At 37.6% G+C, this 24,918-nt stretch overlaps 1 protein-coding gene across 1 annotated transcript in view; it reads left to right on the plus strand.

The window, feature by feature from the left end:
• LOC128647313 (tyrosine-protein kinase ZAP-70) overlaps window positions 1-24,543 on the plus strand; it is a 55,770-nt gene extending 31,227 nt beyond the window's left edge. The window contains exons 5-12 of the mRNA XM_053700097.1: window positions 3,341-3,375; window positions 3,518-3,560; window positions 3,722-3,896; window positions 6,911-7,123; window positions 16,397-16,589; window positions 23,077-23,217; window positions 23,312-23,424; window positions 24,147-24,543. Coding sequence (XP_053556072.1) covers window positions 3,341-3,375; window positions 3,518-3,560; window positions 3,722-3,896; window positions 6,911-7,123; window positions 16,397-16,589; window positions 23,077-23,217; window positions 23,312-23,424; window positions 24,147-24,261 — 1,028 coding nt within the window. The 3' untranslated portion in view covers window positions 24,262-24,543. The remainder of the gene's footprint in view (window positions 1-3,340; window positions 3,376-3,517; window positions 3,561-3,721; window positions 3,897-6,910; window positions 7,124-16,396; window positions 16,590-23,076; window positions 23,218-23,311; window positions 23,425-24,146) is intronic.
• Window positions 24,544-24,918: the final 375 nt, after the last annotated feature.

Raw genomic sequence — 24,918 nt, forward strand, 5'->3', positions numbered from 1 at the left:
AAGTTAAGTTTTAACCCTCTTATTTTTTCAGTTTAAGATAAATCTAAATGGTGATGGATTTTGACTATATTGATTTGAGTGCTATAAAAGGTGTCACTCTCTTATATATACATACCACGTGCACCTGCCAGCAGAGAGCAGATATTGTTTTAGTAATGAAATAAAAAAAGATTCCAGCAGCCAACCATGTGTAAATCAAAGAGTGAGTTGCTTTATTCCAGGATAAAAACAACAGGACATGCTGTTAAAGTTCAAAACATAGTCTGACCGGTTTCGGTCTCCCTGACCGTAATCATAGACTAATGTCTCATTAGTCTATGATTACGGTCAGGGAGACCGAAACCGGTCAGACTATGTTTTGAACTTTTAACAGCATGTCCTGTTGTTTTTATCCTGGAATAAAGCAACTCACTCTTTGATTTACACATGGTTGGCTGCTGGAATCTTTTTTTATTTCATTAATGCCCAGTGGACTTTGGGACGTCCGCTATTGACTGCAGCTTCATACCTTTCCTACCCCCCCTGGCTCACTCTACATTATTCCCATCTGGGATATCAAGGATCTACACTGGTGTGCATTATCACATTTGTGCTGTTTGGGATCCGCCTGCACTTGCTCCACTACTGCCTCTGTTAAAGGATGCCGAGATAATTGCTGGAAGTATCGTGTTTTAACATGGGTTTCCCCGGCTGCATCGTGGGCTCAGTGATAGCTCAACAAGACATTTGATTGGCTGACAGGCGGTCACGTGACGTGTGCAACATTGAGTCACGTGATACCGGAAGTATCAAGCCCTAATCTTGAACGCTGAAACAGCGATGGCTCTTCTGTGACACAAGTCTCTCTGGTTTTCGGCTAGCTGTTGTATTTGGGGTGAGTGTATCGGTGCCTGTTCTCACGTTTTGTCCAAGGACATAGTGATGAACTGTTCCGGTTTTTGCCTACGCATCGCTTCTGGACTATGCTTCACCATGCTGTTCTCCACTTGATTTGGGGCTATCAATGTTTGAATACCTATGCATCATCTCTACGCTGATTAAGTGTCATTTATTCAAATGACTAACTGCTTATGGGACTAAGTATATTATCTGTGATGGGACTCATGTTCTCAGGTAGTCTTTAATTGTTATTACCTTAATGTCCCTTGATATGTTGCGGTTTTCTTAGCTTACTACTGTTTTCCTTGATATTTAATATATTTCCCTGATTGCTCTTTTCATTTTACATTGTTTTAGTAATGACTGAATTTGCATCACTGATGAATACATGACACATAAATACATTGCAAGGCAGCAGCTTCTAAGGCTAATAAGATACTAGCATTTATTGAAAGAAGCATTGATTCAAGGGAAGAAAACATAATTCTGTTGCTATATAAATCCCTGGTAAGACCTCATCTTGAGTGTGGAGTGCAGTTCTGGGGACCATTTAAAAAAAAAAGAGATTGCAGATATAGAATAAGTAAAATTGAGGATTTAAACTATGAGAAAAGTATAGCCAAAATGCGTCTGTTTAATTTAGACACTTGAGAGGTGATACTTTAAAGGATTCCAAAACTTTCGTTTTTTAAGCGCTATTAGATAATCACACTCGTATCACTAAAGTTAATATTTCTGTGCTTACCTACTTATACACGAAAACTAAGTCTGTAAATGTAATAAAATTATATTTTATATTGCCATACTGACATCATTGAAGCCAAACCCCCTATTATGGGCCGTTCACTACCCAAACGAATCTCCAATCACAATCTATTTTTACGCATATCATTAAAAGCACATTTAGTCACAGTACGCATGCGCTCTGCGTTCCAGTAACTTGTGCATGCGCAGAATGTACCTTTTAGACCGCACTTACCCATACAAAGGTATATAGTATATGTACAATTAAAAGCGATTTAATGCTAGTTATTTCAAGAGATATTCTCCCAGTGCAGCGCTGCTTTGTGAAATCTATTGTGATTTGTGAAATCTATTCAGATCGTCTCTTGTATTGATGGAGAGTGTGTGACGTATCTGATGACGATTGCATAACATCGCGCATGCACATTAGGGACGAATGCTGACATTTTGATAACTCAGGTTATCGTAGCTAATCCGTGGATGATAAATAAAGTGCCAGCGGTGGGTTTGGAAAACAATAAAAGTTTACACAAGGGACATCTTGAAAACGGTAATAATTTGACACAGTAAGCGCTTTACATATGTAATTGTTACATATGAATATAGCGAATGAAGAAGAGTTTTTTTTTTACTTTAAGGCTAGAGGAAAGAATATTTAAATCTCCAGCAACGTAAACGTTTTTTCACTGTAAGAGCAATAAAATCGTGGAACTCATTGCCTAAAAAGGTAGGCAATAAATGGCTACATTTATGGCTAAAATCAGTGTGTTAAATTTAGTTAAATGATTGTGTTAAATGTGTCAACTTTATAATTATGTTAATGTAAGTTCAATTATCAGCTTCTTTATTGTAAATCAGATAGGATCTGTATAGGTTGAACTTAATGTAGTTCTGTTTTCTTTCAACCTTATCTACTATATTACTATGTATGAGCAGGGCATGTGTTTAAATTAGGGTTGCCTTTGTCATATGTGCATAGTAAACGCTATCACTGAAACAGAAACATTTTTGCTAATGTGTTGTGGAAATGTGCATCTTTTAAAAATTGGAATTTATTCATTAGCATTTCAATTTTGATTTATTTTATGTCCCTTTAAGGAGTGACTGCATTTCTTTTATATGTACAGTGCCAGTTTTAGTAGATTAAAAGGTCCCATAAAGGACTGTCACATTGAAAATGTTGAATCATTTTAAGAAGAGTTTTATTGAGCTGTGGTCTTGTATAAGGCACTTCAGTATAATCTACTTGTGTGCATAATGTAAGCCAGTTGTTGTGAAATTGTGGCAAGTAAGGAGTTTCACATAAAAACACTTACTCTCTCCTTAAAACCCTAATTATGGTGCACATAATCTTAGTGCAAACACATTTACTTATGTGTATACATTGAAACCTTATAACCAATAAAAAAATGGAAATCTCACAGCAATCTTGAGATCCAGTAGACCACTGGTTTTCAAACCAGTCCTCAGTCCTCCCTAACAGGCCACATTTTGTAGATATCTGAACTAGAGCACAGGTGAAATAATCAGCTGATTAGTAACCATGGTTATTTTACCTGCTCTCATCCAATGTAATCCTGAAAATGTTGCCTGTTGGGGAGGTCTGAGGACAGGTTTAAAAACCAGTGCAGTAGACCATTATCTACTCTTTTGGTTTAAAGTAAATGGATTATATATGATTTGTTAGCAATACAATGAACATGTATTTCTGTTACAGGACTAGCTAATGCAACACCAACCATCCCTGGAAATGTGAGTAAAATCAAAATAATAATTATAATCCTGCATTTCCTTGATGATATAATAATTAATCTAAGCTAAATAAATTAAAACTCTAACTAAAATTGTGATAGATTTATCTAAGTAACTCCTTTAATTTTTTTTATTATTTTAGAGGAGAGCCAACCATGATGGGTATACACCGGAACCATTTAAAGGTGAGAACATAATGCCCTTGTTGGATTTTAAAACTATTTTATATTTGGGAAGAGTTATAATTAATAAAAAACTGTTCGACCCCAATACAGTGCATTCTACAGCTAATCAAATACTGCACTAGAGATTCATATATTTTTCTAATATTTTATATACCATCTAGACACCCGCCATATATTGCCTATGGATACCAGTGTTTATGAGAGTCCTTACAGTGACCCAGAGGAGCTGAGGGAACGCAAGCTTTTCTTAAACAGAGATCTGCTTCTCATTGATGAGGTTGAACTGGGTTCAGGAAACTTTGGATGTGTCAAGAAAGGAGTTTACAAGATGAGAAAGTAAGTTTAAATGAGATATCTGACATGGTAGATCCATTGATGATCCAATGACACAATTCACCAGAGACCAGATACTTATGGGAAAGCAAGCAACAATACTATTTGTAAGATATACAAGCTACATGAATGTGATATCTTACAATGATCAATCTTAGGTTTGCTATTTATAAAGTTTCTGATTGGATACTAATTCTGAATGCCGATTCAGTGATTTGTCCGAAAAAAGAATCATAGAATAAAATAATGAAGGAAACAAACGAATAAGTGATCTAGTTGATTTGTTCCTTCATTTCATTAGGCACCATACAAGTGGACTTGTTGTGTGGTGTTTGGTTAATCAGCTCCCTTGGATGCAATGATGTACAGGGGATCTGACGATTCATGTGTACAACATCACCTGTCCAATCATGCCAGAATACTAATGACTGACGTTAGGGAAAGCCAGTCAGGCACTAAATGTTGATTTCAGTCATAGAGACTTGTCCAGCCAAGCCTCAACCTACCATAGGGAGGTAAGAGATTGGTGGAAGTGGAGCCACTTTCAATCACGTTGACTAGAACTATTGGAAAATACAGTTGTGTGACTTCTGTGCCTCTAAGAGATATCCTTAAATTCAATCTGCAACAGTGCTTGGGCTTCAGTTTTGTGAAAGAAAAAGACAGTGTACTATTTGTTAGGAAATGATTGCCAAATATGGCCACCTCCAGCAGCATTTGGCTATTTGCAGAGCCGTATTTCTTCTTGTGAAAGTGCAACACACTAAGATCTGTGCAAATGCAGATCTCACAAGACGAAATACGACTCCAAAAATAGCCAAGTCATACCCTTGTTCACTAACCTCTTCAGCAGGGGTGTCAAACTCATTTGAGTCGTGGGCGATTCTCTATAAAAGTGCAACTCACGTGGGCCACACATCTTACATATAGCTATGTTTGTTGTTTGTGAATTGTATTGGGTGCCTTTTAATGTTATATTCTTTGGCAAAACTAATCGAATCTTTGCAAATAACGCCAAGATGGATGCCTTCTCTTTAAAATTGCGAAAATCTTTCTGGTTATACTAATTAGTGATGTAGCTGCATATGTCAGGAGGCTCAAGGAACAATGGAAATATTGCATGCATGATCATCTGGAGAAGTCCTCTGAACTAATGCTGGCCACCATGGGGTAGATTTATCAAATGGTGGGCAGACATAATCCGCTGTAGCGGATCATGTCCGCCCAACATCGATAAATGCCGACAGTATACGCTGTTGGCATTTATCATTGCACAAGAATTTCTGGGTAAATGCATATGTAATGCCGCTCCCCTGCACATTCGTGGCCAATCGACCGCTAGCAGGGGGTGTTAATCATCCTGGGATGATTGCTGTCCTCCAGAGGCTCTGATGAAGTGCATGTGCGCATGTGCGAAATGCGTCAGGTGTCCATTTGCTATCTCACCTGTACTTTGGCAACTGTGCTGAATAAATTCTACCTTTGATCAAGTTTTTGCCTCCGGATCTGCCATTCTTTTTCCCGTTTGGGATATACTTCTATTTTATACAGCGGAAGGGATACCGCCTGTGGTAGTCTGTGGACTTAAGCCCTGCCATTCGAAGGAGCTGCCTACACTTTTTCTTACTGGGATCTTGTCATCAGGCGCTGACTGTGCAGCGCATACCTCTGACGTCAGAGCGGGTGGAACAGCCACCGAGGATGGCGTGTGGTTTCAATGCAGCCATTTCCCACTGACGGGACTGAAGGGTTTCTTACCTGACCACGAACATCGGCGGAGGTTGTCCACACCTGTTACACACACGGAGCGGTCCAGAAAACAGATCCCTAAAGGCTACAGTGGAGACTAGATAAGTATCGGCTTATACTCATTCTACTTTTCCTTATGATGCCTTATACACCATATAGCATTGCAAATGTGGAACTTTCTGGACGTTACTAAAAGTCACATATAACGGAACACTTTCAAGGCATACCACTTCTGCCTCGGAACTTTCTTTTGATAATTAGCCAAAACTACTAGTCTTTTACATTTGCTACTGGTCCATATGTAATATATGTATATCTATATATCTATCTATATATATATATATATATATATATATATATATATATATATATATATATATATATATATATATATATATATATATATATATTTATATTTATATATTAATATATATATATATATATATGATAGCACAAAGCATTTTGGATGGAAATGCTTGGCTTATGTTTGTTGTCTAGTGAGTGCTGGCCATGTATTTCCATTTAAAGGCATGGCTGACTGCTAGCTGTTAAAATCATTGGTGATGTCTTCAGCTTTGATTGTTGCATGGGATATACCCATGTGTGCTCCCACTAACCACTGAAGTATGTCCTTGGTGATTGGCATATACACAACAAACATTTCAGCCAGAGAAGTGTAAGTAAAAAGTTTTTGCTGTAGGAAAAAAAGACAGAATAACGTCTTAAAACACGTATATACGCATATTAACACATAAATATATATGTATATAAGCATATACATATATATTTATAAATTGCTGACATTGCTACGCTACTTACCTTCTTTGCTGCGCGAGTTTTCATGCCGTGTCTTACAGCATGAGAGCGAGGCTCCCATTTAAGCCTATGGAAATGCGCTCTCATGAGCACAATGCTTCCCAGCAATGAAAACTCGAGCTTGCATTCCCATTGCTTTCAACTTGTAATACCAGCACACATTAGCATGCACTGGTATTACCATGTGGAGTGTTAATATCGCTTTCTATAAAGCGATATTTAGCGCTTCACTTTTAATCTGGCCCTGTATGCTTAAAAAATACTTATACATTAAATAACTCAAATTTTATTAACTTTATAGAGGCAAACAGCTATTATGCTTAATTATATCATTTGTGTTTTGTGTATATCTTCTTATATATCTATTTGTATGTACTTTGTATATCATCTAATGGCATCATAAGACCTGTCCCATTATTCTGTTGGCTAAAACATATATATATATTTTTCAGGCGCCAGATTGATGTGGCGATAAAAGTCCTGAAGATGGAGAAAGAGAATGAGAAAACAGTAAAGGATGAAATGATGAAAGAAGCTGAGATCATGCATCAGTTAGACAATCCTTTCATTGTACGGATGATAGGAGTGTGCCAGGCAGAGAGCCTAATGTTGGTTATGGAGATGGCATCAGGCGGGCCCCTCAACAAATTCTTGTCAAGTAAAAAGTGAGTAAGGGATTAACACTTCTAGAAAGATGGCACAGTGGCAACAACATTCCCCTTGAATCCGAAGACTTCCACCCCCCCCCCCACAATTAATATTGTTTTATACACACACACACACACACTGTATTTATATGTATATCATCTGTACACTTTGGTAATGAAAGCAAATTAAAACTAATGAAGGGGGGAGCAGTTGCCTTTGGGCCTGAGAATCCTCCTCTGTCACAGAGCCTCACCCATTCAAGGTGCCATAGTCCTATTTCTGCAGAGGGGAGCTAAATTACTTCCAGAGCAAGCAACACAGAAATGTAAGCACCATGTGTTACACACAGTGCAGGGTGATCACATAGCAGGACCACTGACTGGCTAACATTTAGGGGCCGAATTATCAAGCTCCGAAGAGAGCTTGATGCCCCTGTTTCCGCATGAGCCTTCAGGCTCGCCAGAAAACAGAAGTTAGGAAGCAGCGATCTAAAGACCGCAGCTTCATAACTTGTCCGCTACCTCTGAGGCTGTGGTCTTCAATCCGCCTGATCCTATATGATCGGGCTGATTGACAAACCCTGCTAGGGGCCCGATTGGCCATGAATCTGCAGGGGACAGAATTACACAAGCAGTTCACAAGAACTGCTTGTGTAATGATAAATGCCGACAGCATTAGTGTATTGTAGGAAGTGTTACTGCCCATTGCTAGAGGATCTCACTATCCCTCTAACCAGACTGTACTCCAGCTCCTCCCACCAGCAGCAGCAGTGTTTACTGAAGCATTTCTGTTCTCTGTCCAGGGGGAACTTAGGTACACCTGCAAAAATAGTGCATGAACTCCATTCCCATGCGTTCCCGCTGGACTTGACCCCTGCCTTGAATATGCTATTGTGCCTCTTTTTCTGGTTAAAAAAAAAAAATGTTTTATTAAAAGTGAAGTAAAACTTCATATTAATTAGCTAAGTAGCTATTGACTTCAACTAAGTTCTAAAAGACAGTTGAATTATTATTTCTATTAAATTGCCAGTTATGAATTTAACATTATATATTTTTAAAAACTTCATTTATTGGGCCCCATTACATATGCGGCGTTGCTATTAACCCCTAATCTGCCATTAACCCACAACGCAATAAACCCATCTAAACTATTAACCCCTAAACCGCCAAAGCCCACAACACAAGAAACCTATTAAAGTATTAACCCCTAAATTGCCAAAGCCCACAACGCAAGAAACCTAACCCCCAACCTAACCCCTCCTCACATAACACCCCCTAAATGAACCCAAATTACCTAATTTACAAAATACTAAAGTTACTATTAAATTAAAAAAAAACTAACACTACTTTAAAAATACAAATAAACTAAGTATAAATTAAAGGGACAGTCTAATTCAATTTCTGGAGTAGACTGTCTCTAAGCTACAATTACAGAAAATAAAAAAAATCTAAGATTACATAAAATAAAAAAGAAAATTACCAAATTTGTAAAATTATACCTAATCCCTAAAAAAATAAAAAAGCCCCCAAAATAAAAATACCCCTACTCTAATAAACTACCAGTAGCCCTTAAAAGGGCTTTTTTGCAGTGCATTGCCCCAAGATAATCAGCTCTTTAAAAAAAAAAAAACACAAAGCCCCCCCTAACAGTAAAACCCCCCACCCACCAAACCCCCCCAAATAAAAGAACCTAACACTAAAAACCCTTAACTACCCATTGCCCTGAAAAGGACATTTGTTGGGCATTGCCCTTAAAAGGGCATTTAGCTCTTTTACTGCCCACCCTATCTAAATAAAATAAAACCCTCCAAAAAAACCTTAAAAAATCCTAAGTCTAAGCCCCAGGTTGCTACTCGCCGTTCCTGAAATCCGGCGTAGAAGGTCCTGTTCCAGGCGGTGAAGTTTTCTTCCAAGCGGCGACCTCTTCTTTCTTCTTCCTGGAACATCTGTCTCAAAGACCGCGGAGCTGAAGACCGATGACCCTGGAACTGAAGACCGGCGACCGCGGAGCCATGGAGTGTGGAGGATCCTCTTCGTACGATCTTCGCCGCACACTGGATAGAGAATTCAAGGGACGTGATTAAAAATGGCCTCCCTTGAATTCCTATTGGCTGATTTGATTCTTCAAATTCAAATCAGCCAATAGGATGAAAGCTACTCAAATCCTATTGGCTGTTCAAATCAGCCAATAGGATGAGAGCTACTGAAATTCTATTGGCTATTCAAATCAGCCAATAGAATTTCAGTAGCTCTCATCCTATTGGCTGATTTGAACATTTCATCATGCATATGGGCCTATTTAAATATATGGTGGTCAGAATTGTTTGCCCTTGTATTATTATGCAATAATAATGAATAATACAACTTCCTCCTCCACAGTAATAATGGCCTGGATTAATCAATGCTCTATGGGACTGCATGCTAAAAGCTCTTATACCTTATATTCATTAAAAAAGGGCCTAAAGCACTGGTTTTCAAACCTGTCCTCGGGTCTCCCTAACAGGCCACATTTTGAGAATATCTGAACTAGAGCACAGGTGAAATAATCAGCTGATTAGTAACCATGATTATTTTACCTGCTCTCACCCAAGGTAATCCTGAAAATCTGGCCTGTTGGGGAGGCCTGAGTACAGGTTTGAAAGCCAGTGACCTGAAGAGTGGGCTCCTTGGAAGTAAAGTTACATAGATAATAAAGGTGTGTACGTAAGTGTTAATGTTGCATGGTTAAACATATAAGCCAGCAGTGAAAAGATGTGTTAAATAATCTAAACTCCACTAAAAATTCCTTCTGTCATTTAAAAACATTCATTGATAACAGTGTATCTAAACATAGATGCAATATTAAAACATTTAGATAATATCTACTTAAGAAACAATGTGACCAGTCACAATAAAAAAGGCTGCAGCAAGCAGGATGTCTGTAATCAGACTAGTTGTGAAAACCAAAATTGCCAGAATACATATAACACACTCAAACCTCAGTAAACTGACATAGGTATATGCAGTGAGTCCACACAAAAAGTCACAGCACTAATAGAATACCCTTAAATCATGTCATATGTAACACAGTTAACCTCAGGGTTATCACAAAATGATATAATGTAGCGGTAAACAGCAGATGATGATATCAGAAAAACACTCACTTGTCTTCAAGTATGATATCTCCTTCCCTGTCGGTCAGCCCGAAAACCTAACGAGGATCACACCAACCTGTGTTTTACTTCTAGCGCTGAACCGATCCTGGATATGACTCTGCTGACAGTTTACTCGCCGCTCTGACATACTTCCGGAGTTGAACGCTGCAAACCTGGTCCAGTCCCAGCGGATGTCCGGTAGCCCAATAGCTGACCACAATCGATAGCTCACAACAAAACAAGGTGCTAGAACGGCTGTTTCCAAATGACATCCTTTATTGTGTTTAAAAATATAAAGTTAACCAACGAGGGCTAAATACAACATCCATACAAAAAGGGATATTAAAAACAGTGTAGAGTGACACACATCCCCTCACACAGGACGTGTTTCGGGTTGCCCCGTACTCACAGATAATTGAGGCGGGCACTCTATTACTAATTATACTCTGGTAAATCCGAGATACACCTGGTGCTAATGAAACAGCTGAAAATTAAAGTGCTATAGATCTAAATAAAACCTATCTAACAAAGAATATATTTTTTTTATATTTTTATTATTATTATTACTCATATGAGCATCAACACTTTACACTCCTTATCTGCTAAAAGCTAACAATATTAATTTTATTCCACTTTATGAAGATAAAAGGACTATGTGTTTCCCTTACTAGTGTATAAAATTCAATGAATGCTTACAAGTTATATGAGAATTATATACCTGCAGAACTAAAACAGCAAGAATGTGAAAATGGAAAAAGATCTTGTGCTCTGCTTATAATAAATATATGATCTTAAATTCTAGTACTGGGAATAATATTTAGATCTATAGCACTTTAATTTTCAGCTGTTTCATTAGCACCAGCCGTTCTAGCACCTTGTTTTGTTGTGAGCTATAGGTATATGCAGTACACGTTTGCAATGTCCACAAATAGTTTATTATAGACCACCTATTTGGAGTTTGCCACCTTTGAACTGGAGTATCTTACGAAAATATACTTCAATGTCCGTTTTGATATTATTACCAGCTTTAAACAGATATTACCGAGTGCAGCGTCCTTTGCTTTGTAGCGCTATTCTAGTTTTTTCCCCCTATTTGTATCCATGTGACAGCTACAGGGGAGGGCTGTTATTTCTAGAATAGCTTAACATATATTAAGGGTTGCGCTGAGGTCCCTAGATTTTACTTCGGATAATAACATGGTGATACACATAAATGCTAATATATATAATACATATATATATATACTGTGTGTGTGTGTGTGTATATATATATATATATATATATATATATATATATATATATATATATATATATATATAGATAATGAATCAGCAAAGTTCAGCACTTACTTCAAACTCCACTTTATTGGTGACGTTTTCAGGATATACCTTCCACTTCCTCAGACAGCCAACACCGAAATTGTTATTGTTTAAGAAGATAAATAACACCTTTACTACCCATTCCCCAGCTTTGCACAACCAACATTGTTATATTTATATACTTTATATAACATTTAAACCTCTACATTTCTGCCTGTTTCTAAACCACTACAGACAGCCTCTTATCACATGCTTTTTTATTAGCTTTTCACAACAAGAGACTGCTAACTCATGTGTGCCATATAGATAACATTGTGCTCTCCCCCTGAGGAGTTGTGGCAGACACTGCACTAATTGGCTAAAATGCAAGTCAATAGATAATAAATAAATAGTCATGTGATCAGGGGGCTGTCAGAAGATGCTTAGATAACAGGTAATCACAGAGTTTAAAACTATATTAATATAACCGTGTTGGCTGTACAAAACTGGGGAATGGGTAATAAAGGGATTATCTATCTTTTTAAACAATAATAATTTTGAAATAGACTGTCCCTTTAACTGTAAGTTCCTTTGCATATATATACTCAACCCCCCCCCACAGCAAACATGTGTCAACCAATCACATTTAGAAAAATGAATCTCATATTCCAAGCGCAGATGTGTAAATAATCCATCAATCATTCCTCACTTGAGTAAATTTGTACAAGAATCTCTAATGTGTGAATACTTAGGGGCAAATTTATTAAAGTGCGAGCGGACATGATACAATGTAGCGTATCATGTCCGGTGCACATTGATAAATGCCGACAGCATACGATGCCAGCATTTATCATTGCACAAGCAGTTCTTGCAAACTGCTTGTGCAATGCCGCCCCCTGCAGATTCATGGCCAATCAGCCGCTAGCAGGGGGTGTCAATCAGCCCGATCGTATGGGATCGGGCAGCCTCAGAGCAGGCGGACCAGTTATGGAGCTGCTTCATAACTGCTGTTTCCAGCGAGCCTGAAGGTTTGCGCGGAAACAGGGGCATCAAGCTCCATTCGGAGCTTGATAATTTGGACCCTTAGTATTTATAATGTGCTATTAACTTATACCAAGGTGTACCTTTAGTTATAACTTAATGTGTAGGGTATATAAAAACATCCCTTGTATGAGCGTTATTCTCCGGTGTGTAAATGCCCTTATTCTATGTATGCGCTTTGTAGTCATTTTGTGACGGTACTGATGTCACCAAACACGATTACATCTACCGGAATGTATCGGCACTATTAAACCGCATACGTTTGTTTTACTTGTGGTGTCATCTAGTGTAGAAGCTAAAGATTTGTTCTATCTAACATAAATTGAAATATATATAGAGCATGTGGAAATGTGATTGTTATCTTTGTGTGTGATCAACCTCATAGAGAAGAATAGAAATAAAAAATAAATAAAAAACGAGTAGGTAAGTATTATTGTGTAGCATAGCCTGCAAAACATAAACAAAATATTTAAAATGCAAATACTCTTGCATGAAGACCATATTTCAGTCGATCAAAGACATTTTTGTTTACCATATGGTCTAAATGTCTGTGATTGGTTGACAAGTCTTTACTGTGGGAGGAGTTTTGGGAATGTATGTAAAGGAACTCATAGTTATGATTATCTGAGGTTTATCCCCAAAACGTCACCAATAAAGGAGAGTTTGGAGTGAGTGCTGAGCTTTGTTTATTCATTGGATGCTTTTTTCTCAAGCAACCTCAAGTGGAATCATTGAAGTGAGAATTCACTAATTGGAACTTTGCTATATATATACAGTACATTGGAATATGTGCATCTGTAAAATGGGACACTTTGGGGAGGGGATGGGACCAAGTGTAAACAACGATATCTTATGTCATTTAGACAATATTTACATGTCATAATACAGCTTATATATGCAACATAAAGGTAGTTTTATATAATTGTTAATACTTTTATATGCACATTACCCTTAGAAATACAGTGAAACTCGAAAAATTAGAATATTGTGCAAAAGTTCATTTATTTCACTAATCCAACTTAAAAGGTGAAACTAATATATGAGATAGACTCATTACATGCAAAGCAAGATAGTTCAAGCCATGATTTGTCGTAATTGTGATGATTATGGCTTACAGCTCATGAAAACCCCAAATCCACAATCTCAGAAAATTAGAATATTACATGCAATCAATAAAACAAGGATTGTACATACCTGTAGAACAATATCGGACCTCTGAAAAGTATAAGCATGCATATTGTATGTACTCAGTACTTGGTTTGGGCCCCTTTTGCAGCAATTACTGCCTCAATGCGGCGTGGCATGGAAGCTATCAGCCTGTGGCACTGCTGAGGTGTTATGGAAGACCATGATGCTTCAATGGCGGCCTTCAGCTCTTCTGCATTGTTCGGTCTCATGTCTCTCATCTTTCTCTTGGCAATGCCCCATAGATTCTCTATGGGGTTCAGGTCAGGCGAGTTTGCTGGCCAATCAAGCACAGTAATCCCACGGTCATTGAACCAGATTTTGGTGCTTTTGGCAGTGTGGGCAGGTGCCAAGTCCTGCTGGAAAATGAAGTCAGCATCCCCATAGAGCTCGTCTGCAGAAGGAAGCATGAAGTGCTCCAATATCTCCTGGTAGACGGCTGCGTTGACCCTGGACTTGAAGCACAGTGGACCAACACCAGCAGATGACATGGCTCCCCAAATCAACACAGACTGTGGAAACTTCACACTGGACTTCAAGCATCTTGCAGTGTGTGCCTCTCCATTCTTCCTCCATACTCTGGGTCCTTGGTTTCCAAATGAGATGAACAATTTGAAAAATCAGAAAAGAGGACTTTGGACCACTGAGCAACAGACCAGGTCTGTTTTTCTTTAGCCCAGGTAAGACGCTTCTGACGTTGTTTGTTATTCAGGAGTGGCTTGACAAGAGGAATGCGACATTTGAAGCCCATGTCCAGGATCCGTCTGTGTGTGGTGGCTCTTGTGAAAGTCCCCAACACTTTTGAATGGTCTTTTCCTGATGATCCTCTCCAGGCTGCGGTCATCCCTGCTGCTTGTGCACCTTTTTCTTCCACACTTTTCCCTTCCACATAACTTTCTATTAATGTGCTTTGATACAGCACTTTGGGAACATCCGACTTCTTTTGCAATTACCTTTTGAGGCTTTCCCTCCTTATGGAGGGTGTCAATGATGGTTTTCTGCACAACTGTCAGGTCAGCAGTCTATCCCATGATTGTGGTTCCTACTGAACCAGACTGAGAGACCATTTAAATGCTCAGGAACCATTTGCAGGTGTTATGGCTTAATTAGCTGATTAGAGTGGGACACTTTGAGCCTAGAATATTGCACCTTTTCACAATATTCTAATTTCTGAGATTGTGGATTTGGGGTTTTCATGAGCTGTAAGCCATAATCATCACAATTATGACAAATAACCGCTTGAACTATCTTGCTTTGCATGTAATGAGTATCTCATATATTAGTTTCACCTTTTAAGTTGCATTAATGAAATAAATAAACTTTTGCACAATATTCTAATTTTTCGAGTTTCCCCTGTATAGTACACATCTGTAATCAGAAAGGTAATTTTTGTTGTTTTATATAAATATAGACTATTATTTGCATTTCAGAACACAAAAAAAGCAAACCAAATACACATCCAGAGAAGATTATGGGGCCTATTTATCAAGCTCCGTATGGAGTTTGATGCCCCGCTGCTCCATAACCTGTCTGCCTGCTCTGAGGTCAGCGGACAGACATCGCCAGAAATCAACCCGATCCAATACGATCAGGTTGATTGACAGCCCCTTCTAGCGGCCGATTGGCCGCAAATGTGCAGGGGGCGGTATTGCACCAGCAGTTCACAAGAACTGCTGGTGCAATGATAAATGCCGAGAGCGTATGCTGTCGGCATTTATCGATGTGCAGCAGACATGATCCGCAATATCGGATCATGTCTGCTTGCACGTTCTTAAATAGGCTCCAATGACTTACAGGCAGGGAAAAAATAGTAATACTGATCATTTTGAATGAAAAAGTTTGGATTTCAGAATAAGTTTGGATTTTGGAATTCTGGGTCAGGGGATTGTACACAATAAAACCCACAAGTTGCAAGAAACGTAAAGTGAAACAAAGGACCAAAAGTCAGAACTTACTGGATTTGTGAAATTAAGAAAATGAGTTTATTTTACAATGACTTTTTAGGGACTTCATCTCCTTCTTAAGGCTGTGACAGACTGCAAGCGGAGCGGCGCACAGCGTGTAGATGGAGGCTGTGTGCGCTCAGAGATGAAATATTTGAACTTCAGAAGCGATGCGACGCTGTGTGAAGCAATTGCCTCATTTGCGAAGCAATTGCCTCACGCGTTGCATCGATTGCAGTGTGTCACAGCCTTTATAGTCTTCGTGACTGTAAAATAAGCTTAAAAATATATAGCTTGGACCTTAGCACAAGTGGTATGATGGCTCACCTCAGGTTTCACTTTATTCTTTCACTTCATTGAATCTAGCCCGAGTTGTAAACATTCAAGTTAATAAATAAGTGTCTTAGGGGCCCATTTATCAAGCTCCGGACGGCCTGCAGGCTCGCCAGAAACACCAGTTGTAATGCAGCAGTTTAAAGACTGCTGCTCCATAACCTGTCCACCTGCTCTGAGCAGGCGGACAGAGATTGCCACAATTCAACCCGATAGAGTAAGATCGGGTTGATTGACTCCTCCCTGCTGGCTGAATCTGCTCTCCGTATTGCTCTCCGCATTCAGGGAGGTCCGCACTTTGTTAAATAGGCCCCTTAGTGTTCATCTATCTAACAATTTCTCTCTCTTTTCGTAAGGGATCAGATTCCTGTCAGTAATATTGTAGAGCTCATGCACCAGGTGGCCATAGGAATGAAGTATCTAGAGGAGAGGAACTTTGTGCATCGTGACCTTGCAGCACGTAATGTCCTTCTGGTCAATCAACATTATGCCAAGATCAGTGACTTTGGTCTCTCCAAGGCTTTGGCAGCAGATGACAGTTACTACAAGGTAACTAACCTCATAGTCTTTGGCAGTAGTTCTAGGTCATTATTTGTCTTGGGCTGGCCACCTTTCCGTTATTTATAATTGTGGTCATCTTGATATTTTAATGTCTTAAAGTGATATAGTATAGCAATTTCATGTAGGCTAAAAATATAATTCTGTATATTTTAAAGGGATATGATTTTTCATGATAAAGGGATATGATTTTTCATGATACAGATACAGCATACTGTTTTAAACAGTTATTTAATTTACTTCTATTACCAAATTTGCTTCATTCTTTTGGTATCCTTTGTTAAAAGAGCAGCAATACACTACTGGGAGTAACTTTAGCCAATGACAAGAGGCATATATGTGCACCCACCAATCAGCAGCTAACTACCAGTAGTGCATTGCTGCTCCTGCGCCTACCTAGATATGCTTTTCATCTATGGATACCAAGAGAATAAAGCCAATTTGATAGTAGAAGAAAATTGGGAAGTTGTTTAAAATAGTTTGCTCTGTCTAAATTATGAATGAAAAATTGTGAGTTTTATGTTCCTTTAAATTTGAAAATAGAGAATTTATTAGAAAACCTTTAAAAGGAATCCTAGGTTGTTGTGTTTTACAGTCCATCAAAAACATTTTCACATATTTGTAGAACTTTGTAAACCATATTTTGGTCCAGCTTTGAGTGATTTTTGTTTCAATACTTAAGAGAAATATCTCAAATCACACTGTTAAACGATGAAACCTATATACAGCTTCAGTATGGATATTAGATGCTTATTTGTTACTGTAAATTTGTTCATTTGTTCAAAATTACACAAAATGGTGAGCAGTTCTTAATTTACCCCCATCATTTTTATTTTATTATTGAGATAGAGCTTTCCAATTTACTTCTATTGCCAATTTTTACATTCTTGATATCCTTTATTGAAGGAGAAGCAATGCACTATTAGGAGCTATCAGAACAGCCAATGATAAGAGGTATATATGTGCAGCCACCAATCAGCAGCTAACTCCCAGCTCCTGAGCCTACCTAGGCAAGCTTTTCAACAAAGGATACCAAGATAACAAAGCAAATGACATAAAAGTAAATTGGAAAATTGCCAAACATTGTATCTGAATCATGAAATATTTTTTTTTTAGTTTAGTATCCTTTTAATATTATTGGTTACGCATTACGCTGTCATCAACACTGCACAATCACTTAAGTGAGCATTATGATTTATTCTATTGACAATCATGCAGGCAATGGAGTTTTGCAAAGGGAGTAAGAAGCATGAATATACAGTATCTGGATGTGACCCATATATGAAAATGATTTCATGATTCAGATAGCATATGCAGTTTTAAAGAGATAGAAAGGTCAACATTGAAACGTCCATGTGTGTATTTCAATGTTAAATAGAAGCATTGTTGCAATCTACTTCTATTAGCCAAAATGCTTCTAGTAAATGTTATTACTGTTCAGTGGCATACGCACATATGCTGTGAGGGCGTGTGCATCGGTATTCAAGCTCAGAAAGCTGGCGGCAGTGTGTATTGTGCCCGTGAGGACTTAATGTAAGTTATACACTGCTGACTCTCTGAGAATGATGCACGGCACTCACAGCATATGTGCATATTCTGCCAAAAAATAGTAATAGCTTTTACTAGAAGCATTTTTGCTAATGGAACTATATTACATAAATTCTTCTGTTTAACATTTAAATGCATCCATGCATTTTTTAATTTTGACCTTTCTATCCTTTTAAGAGGCTTTCCATTTTGCTTCCATTATCAAATTGTGCACAGTATTTTGTATGCATACTTTTTGAGGTACCAGCTACTACTGAGCATGTGCATGAGTTCACAGTGTATATGAGGCTGTGATTGGTTAATAACTGTTACATGATAGGGGAATGGCAAATTGAAGTAACATTTTATATCTGTCAGAAAAATATCTACTGCTCATTTGAAATTAAGTGTTAGCAAGTGCTATTGTGTTGTCTTTTTGTTATGCATCGGTTGACTATGTAATTCTACTGTAAAGTAAATTAATACTAAACCCACATTTTTTTTTCTTTCATGATTCAGATAGAGCATGCGATTTTAAGCAACTTTCTAATTTACTCCTATTATCAATTTATTTTCATTCCTCTTGGTATCTTTATTTGAAAAGCAGAAATGAAAGCTAAATGTAGCCACCAATCAGCAAACACTATTAAGGGCACTGAACCAAAAATAGGCTAGCTCCTAAGCTTTCATTCCTGCAAATAAAAATACCAAGAGAACTAAAATAAATTGATAATAGGAGTAAATTAGAAAGTTGCTTAAAATCGCATGTTCTATCTGAATCATGAAAGAAAAAATGTGGGTTTATTATCCCCTTAGTGGCCTTTTAAGCCACATTGTAGACAAGGGCACATTTTGAAAGCTCATAATTAATAGCACCAGCTACTCTTATGATCGAGTGGCTGCAAAGTGCACTAGCCCTTGTTTCCTTACCGTTGCCTTAATCTTGTATAATGTCTTCACACCAGCCTCAATTTAGCCAAAACATTGTGCATACTTAAATGATCTTTCACATTGAGTTAATGTAACCAGGACCCACCTCCACTAATTCTATCCTTGGTCCAGAGTAACAACAATAAACTTAACCACAAGTCAATCTCACTGAAATAAACCTAACTCCAACCTTGTCCCATTGCAATTAACCTTAACTGTATCCTGCCAAGCCCCAGCTGGTAATATCACTATAAGCCCACAATCACAATTAACCCTAATTTACCCATCACCTAAAGGGTCCCCCCCTACATGATGGGAGCACTATGTGTGCACATTTTAGAAAATAATATATAGTGATATTTATATTATTGTATGAATCCTTAAAATAGATATATAAAATAGTTAAATAGGACATACTATTTTAAGGACATACAGCACAATTCAGCGATATGCTGGGGCTGAATATCTCCATTTATTATCACAGTTATAACCTGCCTTTAAATTAAGCCCTATTATAAAGCACTGTATGACAGCTATGCTGAACACACATCCAATTTTTAAAACATTCCATCTATGTATAAAATATATTATGGGATACAAAATAATTATGAAACATCCTACTATTGCTTTGTATATGTATTGTTAAAACTGCTGTATCTAAAGCAACTCTCATGAAGGTTGTGTCTTTTATATCTTGCCACGATAGATTATTTGAACAAACGTTCAGGAATCACAGACGCCACCAAGCTATAGATTAATTGCTAAGTGACAGCTCCACCTAGTGGCCTATTGTAGGTTGAGCACAACTTTATTTTAAAGTTTTATAGTCTCTAGGTCATTTTTGTACACTGGAACAGTTGTCAAACTTCAAAGGACAGGGCTAGCAATGAAAGTGCTAATTTCCCTTAGAAATTGGTGCACATGAGAAGGAATTGTCATGTTAGGGTTGTCAACTTTTTAAAAAAAACCAAGGGAGACCTCGGAAACGACAAAATTTCACGCAAAGAAAAAATAAAAATACACAGACAAACTGCAGTAGTTACTGAAACACGCTTTTTTCAATATTTAATATTTTTTGCCACATTTAGGAGTTCAACAAGTTAACCAGCAAATTAAAAGGACATAGTAGCCAAAAAAACTGGGTCGCTAGAAATTGGATGCAACTGACACATGCAACTTACACATGCAACTTACACACAGGGCCGGATTTCCCATTAGGCACAGTAGGCATGTGCCTACAGGCGCCTTGCAGTGAGGGGCGCCTGCCTGTCAATAATAAAAAAAAAAAAAAAAAAAAAAAAAAAAAATTTTTTTTTTTTTTTTTTTTTTTTATGAGGGCATTTATTTTAGTAAGAATTGTGCTGCCAGGTGCCTACAAAGTCGAGTGTTTCATTGGGAATATGTTACAGCAGTTGAGGGAGCCATGAAGGAGAGAGGGGCAAAGATTAAAACTAAACCCCTCCCATTGAATTTCTAAATTCTAATTTTAAACACATTTGTTGACCCCTGGATTACATATAATCTACAACATTCCATGTTTTCCTTTGAGAGCAACATCATATGATATTTATATTTCAGAACAAAATAAATGTAACATCTGTGTGTGTTTGTACCAAAAATATCAGAGTTTACAAGATTTTTTTCCCTACATTTTATATTTTCTTCCACTGGCTGCACAGGTTGTTGATGGTGATGAGCTTGCATGCTGCTAGTTTTAATATTGCTATTGTTTACACAAAACTGTGTTTGACTCCAACAAAATGTTAAGCACATAGTCAAAGTCATCTCCAGAAAAGCAATACACTAATGGCTTGTCAATAAACATGTCCTATGAGCCCATCTGGGTCTGCACAGATGTGTATTGCTGTCTCAGAACTGACATTGACTATGTGTTTAACTCTTTTGCAAGAGGCTAACACACTTCTCTGCAAGCACTAGTGCAATAATAAAATGCCCAGCAAACTGTCACATTTGATGTCCCTTTAAATAGGGTTTTCTTTAGAATATTTTGCATTAAAAGTTTAACATGATTTGTTTTTGTTATACATAATAGAAATTGTATGGCCATTTGAGTCAAGTGAATATTGATTTTTGGTGTAGCTTCCATTACAACAAATATTGCAATTGGTGTGTGTATTTGTGTATCTCCATAAAAGGGAAAATGTAATTTTACATCTAATATTTATTTTTAGTTGTCCTAAATAATAATAAAAAAAAGTCCTCATTTTTTCCACTTTTTTCTAGGGGGGTGGGGGGGTGGGGGGGGGCGCTTCAGGTTTTTGTGCCTACAGGCACCTGAGATGTAAATCCGGCCCTGCTTACACATGCAACTTACACATGTTCACTACAGTAAAAATCCATACTTAATAAACCTTCTCAGAGTCAGCAGTGGGAAGGATTAAACAAATTAAGCTTTCACAGGCACAATACACACCACGGCCAGCTCTCCAAGCTTAAACTGGTGCACGAGCCCATATAGCATATGTGCGTATACCACTGAAAAGAGTGATAACTTTTACTAGAAGCATTTTTGCTAATGGAAGGATATTGCAAACATGTCTCTATTTCATGATGAAATGCGCTCATGCACATTTCATTTGTGACCTTTCTATCCTTTTAGGAACACTAGTTAATTCATCATGCAATAAAACAATAAAGTTTAAATACCCTGTTATCTCCAATAGCATTTACCCAGATTGGAGATTAGCATACTCCTCAAACAAATGTTACAACCTTGTCTAAGCAAAGACAAGAAAGTTCCATCTTAATGTAACACATTTGTACAAAAAATAAACAGAACATTTGCTTTCCAAATATTATCTTACCATTTTACTCTACTAAATTTATTCTAAATTTACTCTACAAGTGGAGCGGCATTTACCACTATCGCTTGCACGCTAACTCCGCTCGACTTCTGCTCCTTGTGGGAGTAGCACACGTATTACAAGCTGAAAGTAAAATGCACGCAAAGAGCAAAGGTTCGAATATTGCGACCGCGCTAACATATTCTCCCATTGACTTCAATTGAGAGAGAAGAGTGGAAAAAACGTAACATGCATACTTGCGCGCTAACCTGAATCACCATAATCCTCCTACTCTAATAACCCCTAAACCAACACATGGCCCATTACAAAGTCCCCACTACACTATTAACCCCTAAATTGCCACAACACCAATTGCAAAGTAACCCACTACATTATTAACCCCAAACCACCACAACTGCCATCGCTAAGTAACCCACTTAACTATTAACCCCTAAACCACCACACACCCATTGCATGGTAGCCAACTAACATCTAAACCCCCTGACCTAACGCCCCCTAAGTTACCCTAAAACAGACTAAGCTTACCTTTAAAAAAAACGTACTTGAAATTTAGAATAATAAATTTAGCCTATAGAGAATCTCCTCTTGCTTAGCATAAAACTCCTTTGCTCCCTTTAGTTCGCTGTAATCCTATAGGTTCCCTGAATTATGTTTTACCATATATATATACAGTATATATATATATATATATATATATATATATATATATATATATAAAGCAAATAAAAAGCTACTTAAACATGTGTTACAATCAAAGAATCTTTAAATACAGTTGAATTGCATAATCAACAAGTACATAATAAAAAGACAATGTAATAGCACATACTCTGAATTTTAAATGAGCAGTACATTTTTTTCTAATAGTTTTAATAATTTACTTTGGTTTGATGGCCCCTTGTGTCAAGTGACAGCTTTCAGCCAATCACAAACACATACACTGTGTATCTTGCACATGCTCAGTAGTAGCTGGTGCCTCAGAAACTGTGCATCCAAAAAGACTGTGTACAATTTGATGATGTAAGTAAAGTGATGTCAAAATTAAAGTTTCATGTTTCAGATAGAGCATGTCATTTTAAGATTCTTTCCAGTGTCCCTTTAAGAGTCAAATTGAAACACTAATGTTTATTTTAAATAAATGGCGACATAACTTTTGCTCCCTGTTCTAACCTCTGTGATCCCACCATTAAACCTCATAGGCTCGTTCTGCTGGAAAATGGCCTTTAAAGTGGTATGCCCCTGAATGTATTAACTTCAGAAAGTTTTCTAGTCGTAGTGATGTGTGGAGCTATGGTGTAACCATGTGGGAGGCCTTCAGCTATGGGCAAAAGCCCTATAAGGTATGGAATATAACGAATCGTTAAACCCATTTAATAGATGACAGAAGTTTTCATAGAATTCCTCCTGAGCCCTAGATGTGTCTTGATTTTATAGAAACTCAAGGGTACAGAAGTCATGGCTTTCATTGAGAAAAATGAACGTCTAGCTTGTCCAACTGAGTGCCCCAAAGAGATGTACCAGGTCATGTTAGACTGCTGGATATTCAAGTAAGACACAATGCTATTTTTCTTTTAAACCTCCCTATAACTTCTCCAGTGTACCCCCCATATATCCTTCTGTATACTTGATGTAGCTATTATCTGTAAAGCATCTTAGTAGCACACAGTCCTAACGAAATATCTTCTTATTGTTTAAAATATCCTTTCTAGCTCCTCCTATTTTGTGATATACAGTATCTCCTCCTAATATGTCTCTCTATTAGTTTATTTCATTCCTACATTTAACCAACATTATTGCTTCTCCCTATAATTCCTCAGATTCATTCTTAATTCTTATAACATTTTAATATAATATTTTTCTCATTTTTCACTAACGCTTCATACCTCCCAATCATCTTGGATATGACAGTATTGCTATGAGTTGGAATGTTGAAGTCTCTCCTGACACTTCCTACATCAGATCAAATGTCCCAGTTTCCAGGGACTTCCTGGCTTCACCCATAACATGCCCCAACTACACCCTGTCCATGAGACCCTGTCCCTTTTGTCCCAGCTCTACTCAGAAAAAAAAGTAGACCATCACCTACAGGTCCCCTTTTCCACCCTGTCCCAGAAAGCCTCAGTGAATGGGGAGGTATGATAACATATCCTATAACTCTTCGTATTATTACATATAAAACCTCCTTTAACTCAGCCATATTCTCCTTATGACCACGCGTTTCTACACATCACCTTTTAATATGCTACCTTTTTCTTTCTTTTTTTTACAGGATGGAAGATCGACCCAATTTTGAAAATGTTGAGTCACGTATGCGTGTTTATTACTACAGCATTGCTAACAAAACGGAAAATGGAGCTACTTCTGCAGCATCGGATAAAAAATAATGAAGATACAGACTTTAAGATACAGAGCTTAAATTTCATAACATGTTTTTGTTAACTTGACCTCCTATACTCCTAGAACTGTCAATCATTTTGGTACACACCCTCTAAACATAGGAAAATGAATTGGTATTTCAATAAAGAAAATGGTATGTATTGAAAATGATTTCCCATACAACAACAAAGAATTGGGCATTTAAACTCAAAATGTAAGTCCCCATAAAAGGTTCAATTATTAATGGTGAAAAAAAAACACATTTGCAATGATCTATCATTATTTATTTTGCCTTCTTCTCCTATAATTTATATTTAAAAAATGTATTGTTTTCTGATGTCTCCAGAGAAACTGGAGTGTATTTTGTGGAGTTCAGAACCTTTACCCGCCTACATTCTGCACAGTGCTTGTTGGATATGTGCCGGAGCTTATTTAATCTGTCCTTACCTGACCCCACTAAAAGTGGTAAGATTAGTAGATCCGGCACTTAAAACTTAAATGCATATACTGCTTTGTGTCAAGTTAGTTTGCACAACTAAGGCAACTTGACAGGAAACAGTGTAAGTTTCAGCTGTCAGCTAACTGTAGAAACCAGTTTGTTGCTGAGGTAAACCCTGTGCAGGAATAAAAATCTACTAAATAGCAGGGCTATCATGGCAAATTCT

The sequence above is a fragment of the Bombina bombina genome, chromosome 2 (assembly GCF_027579735.1).
Source record: "Bombina bombina isolate aBomBom1 chromosome 2, aBomBom1.pri, whole genome shotgun sequence".
NCBI classification, from domain to species: domain Eukaryota; kingdom Metazoa; phylum Chordata; class Amphibia; order Anura; family Bombinatoridae; genus Bombina; species Bombina bombina.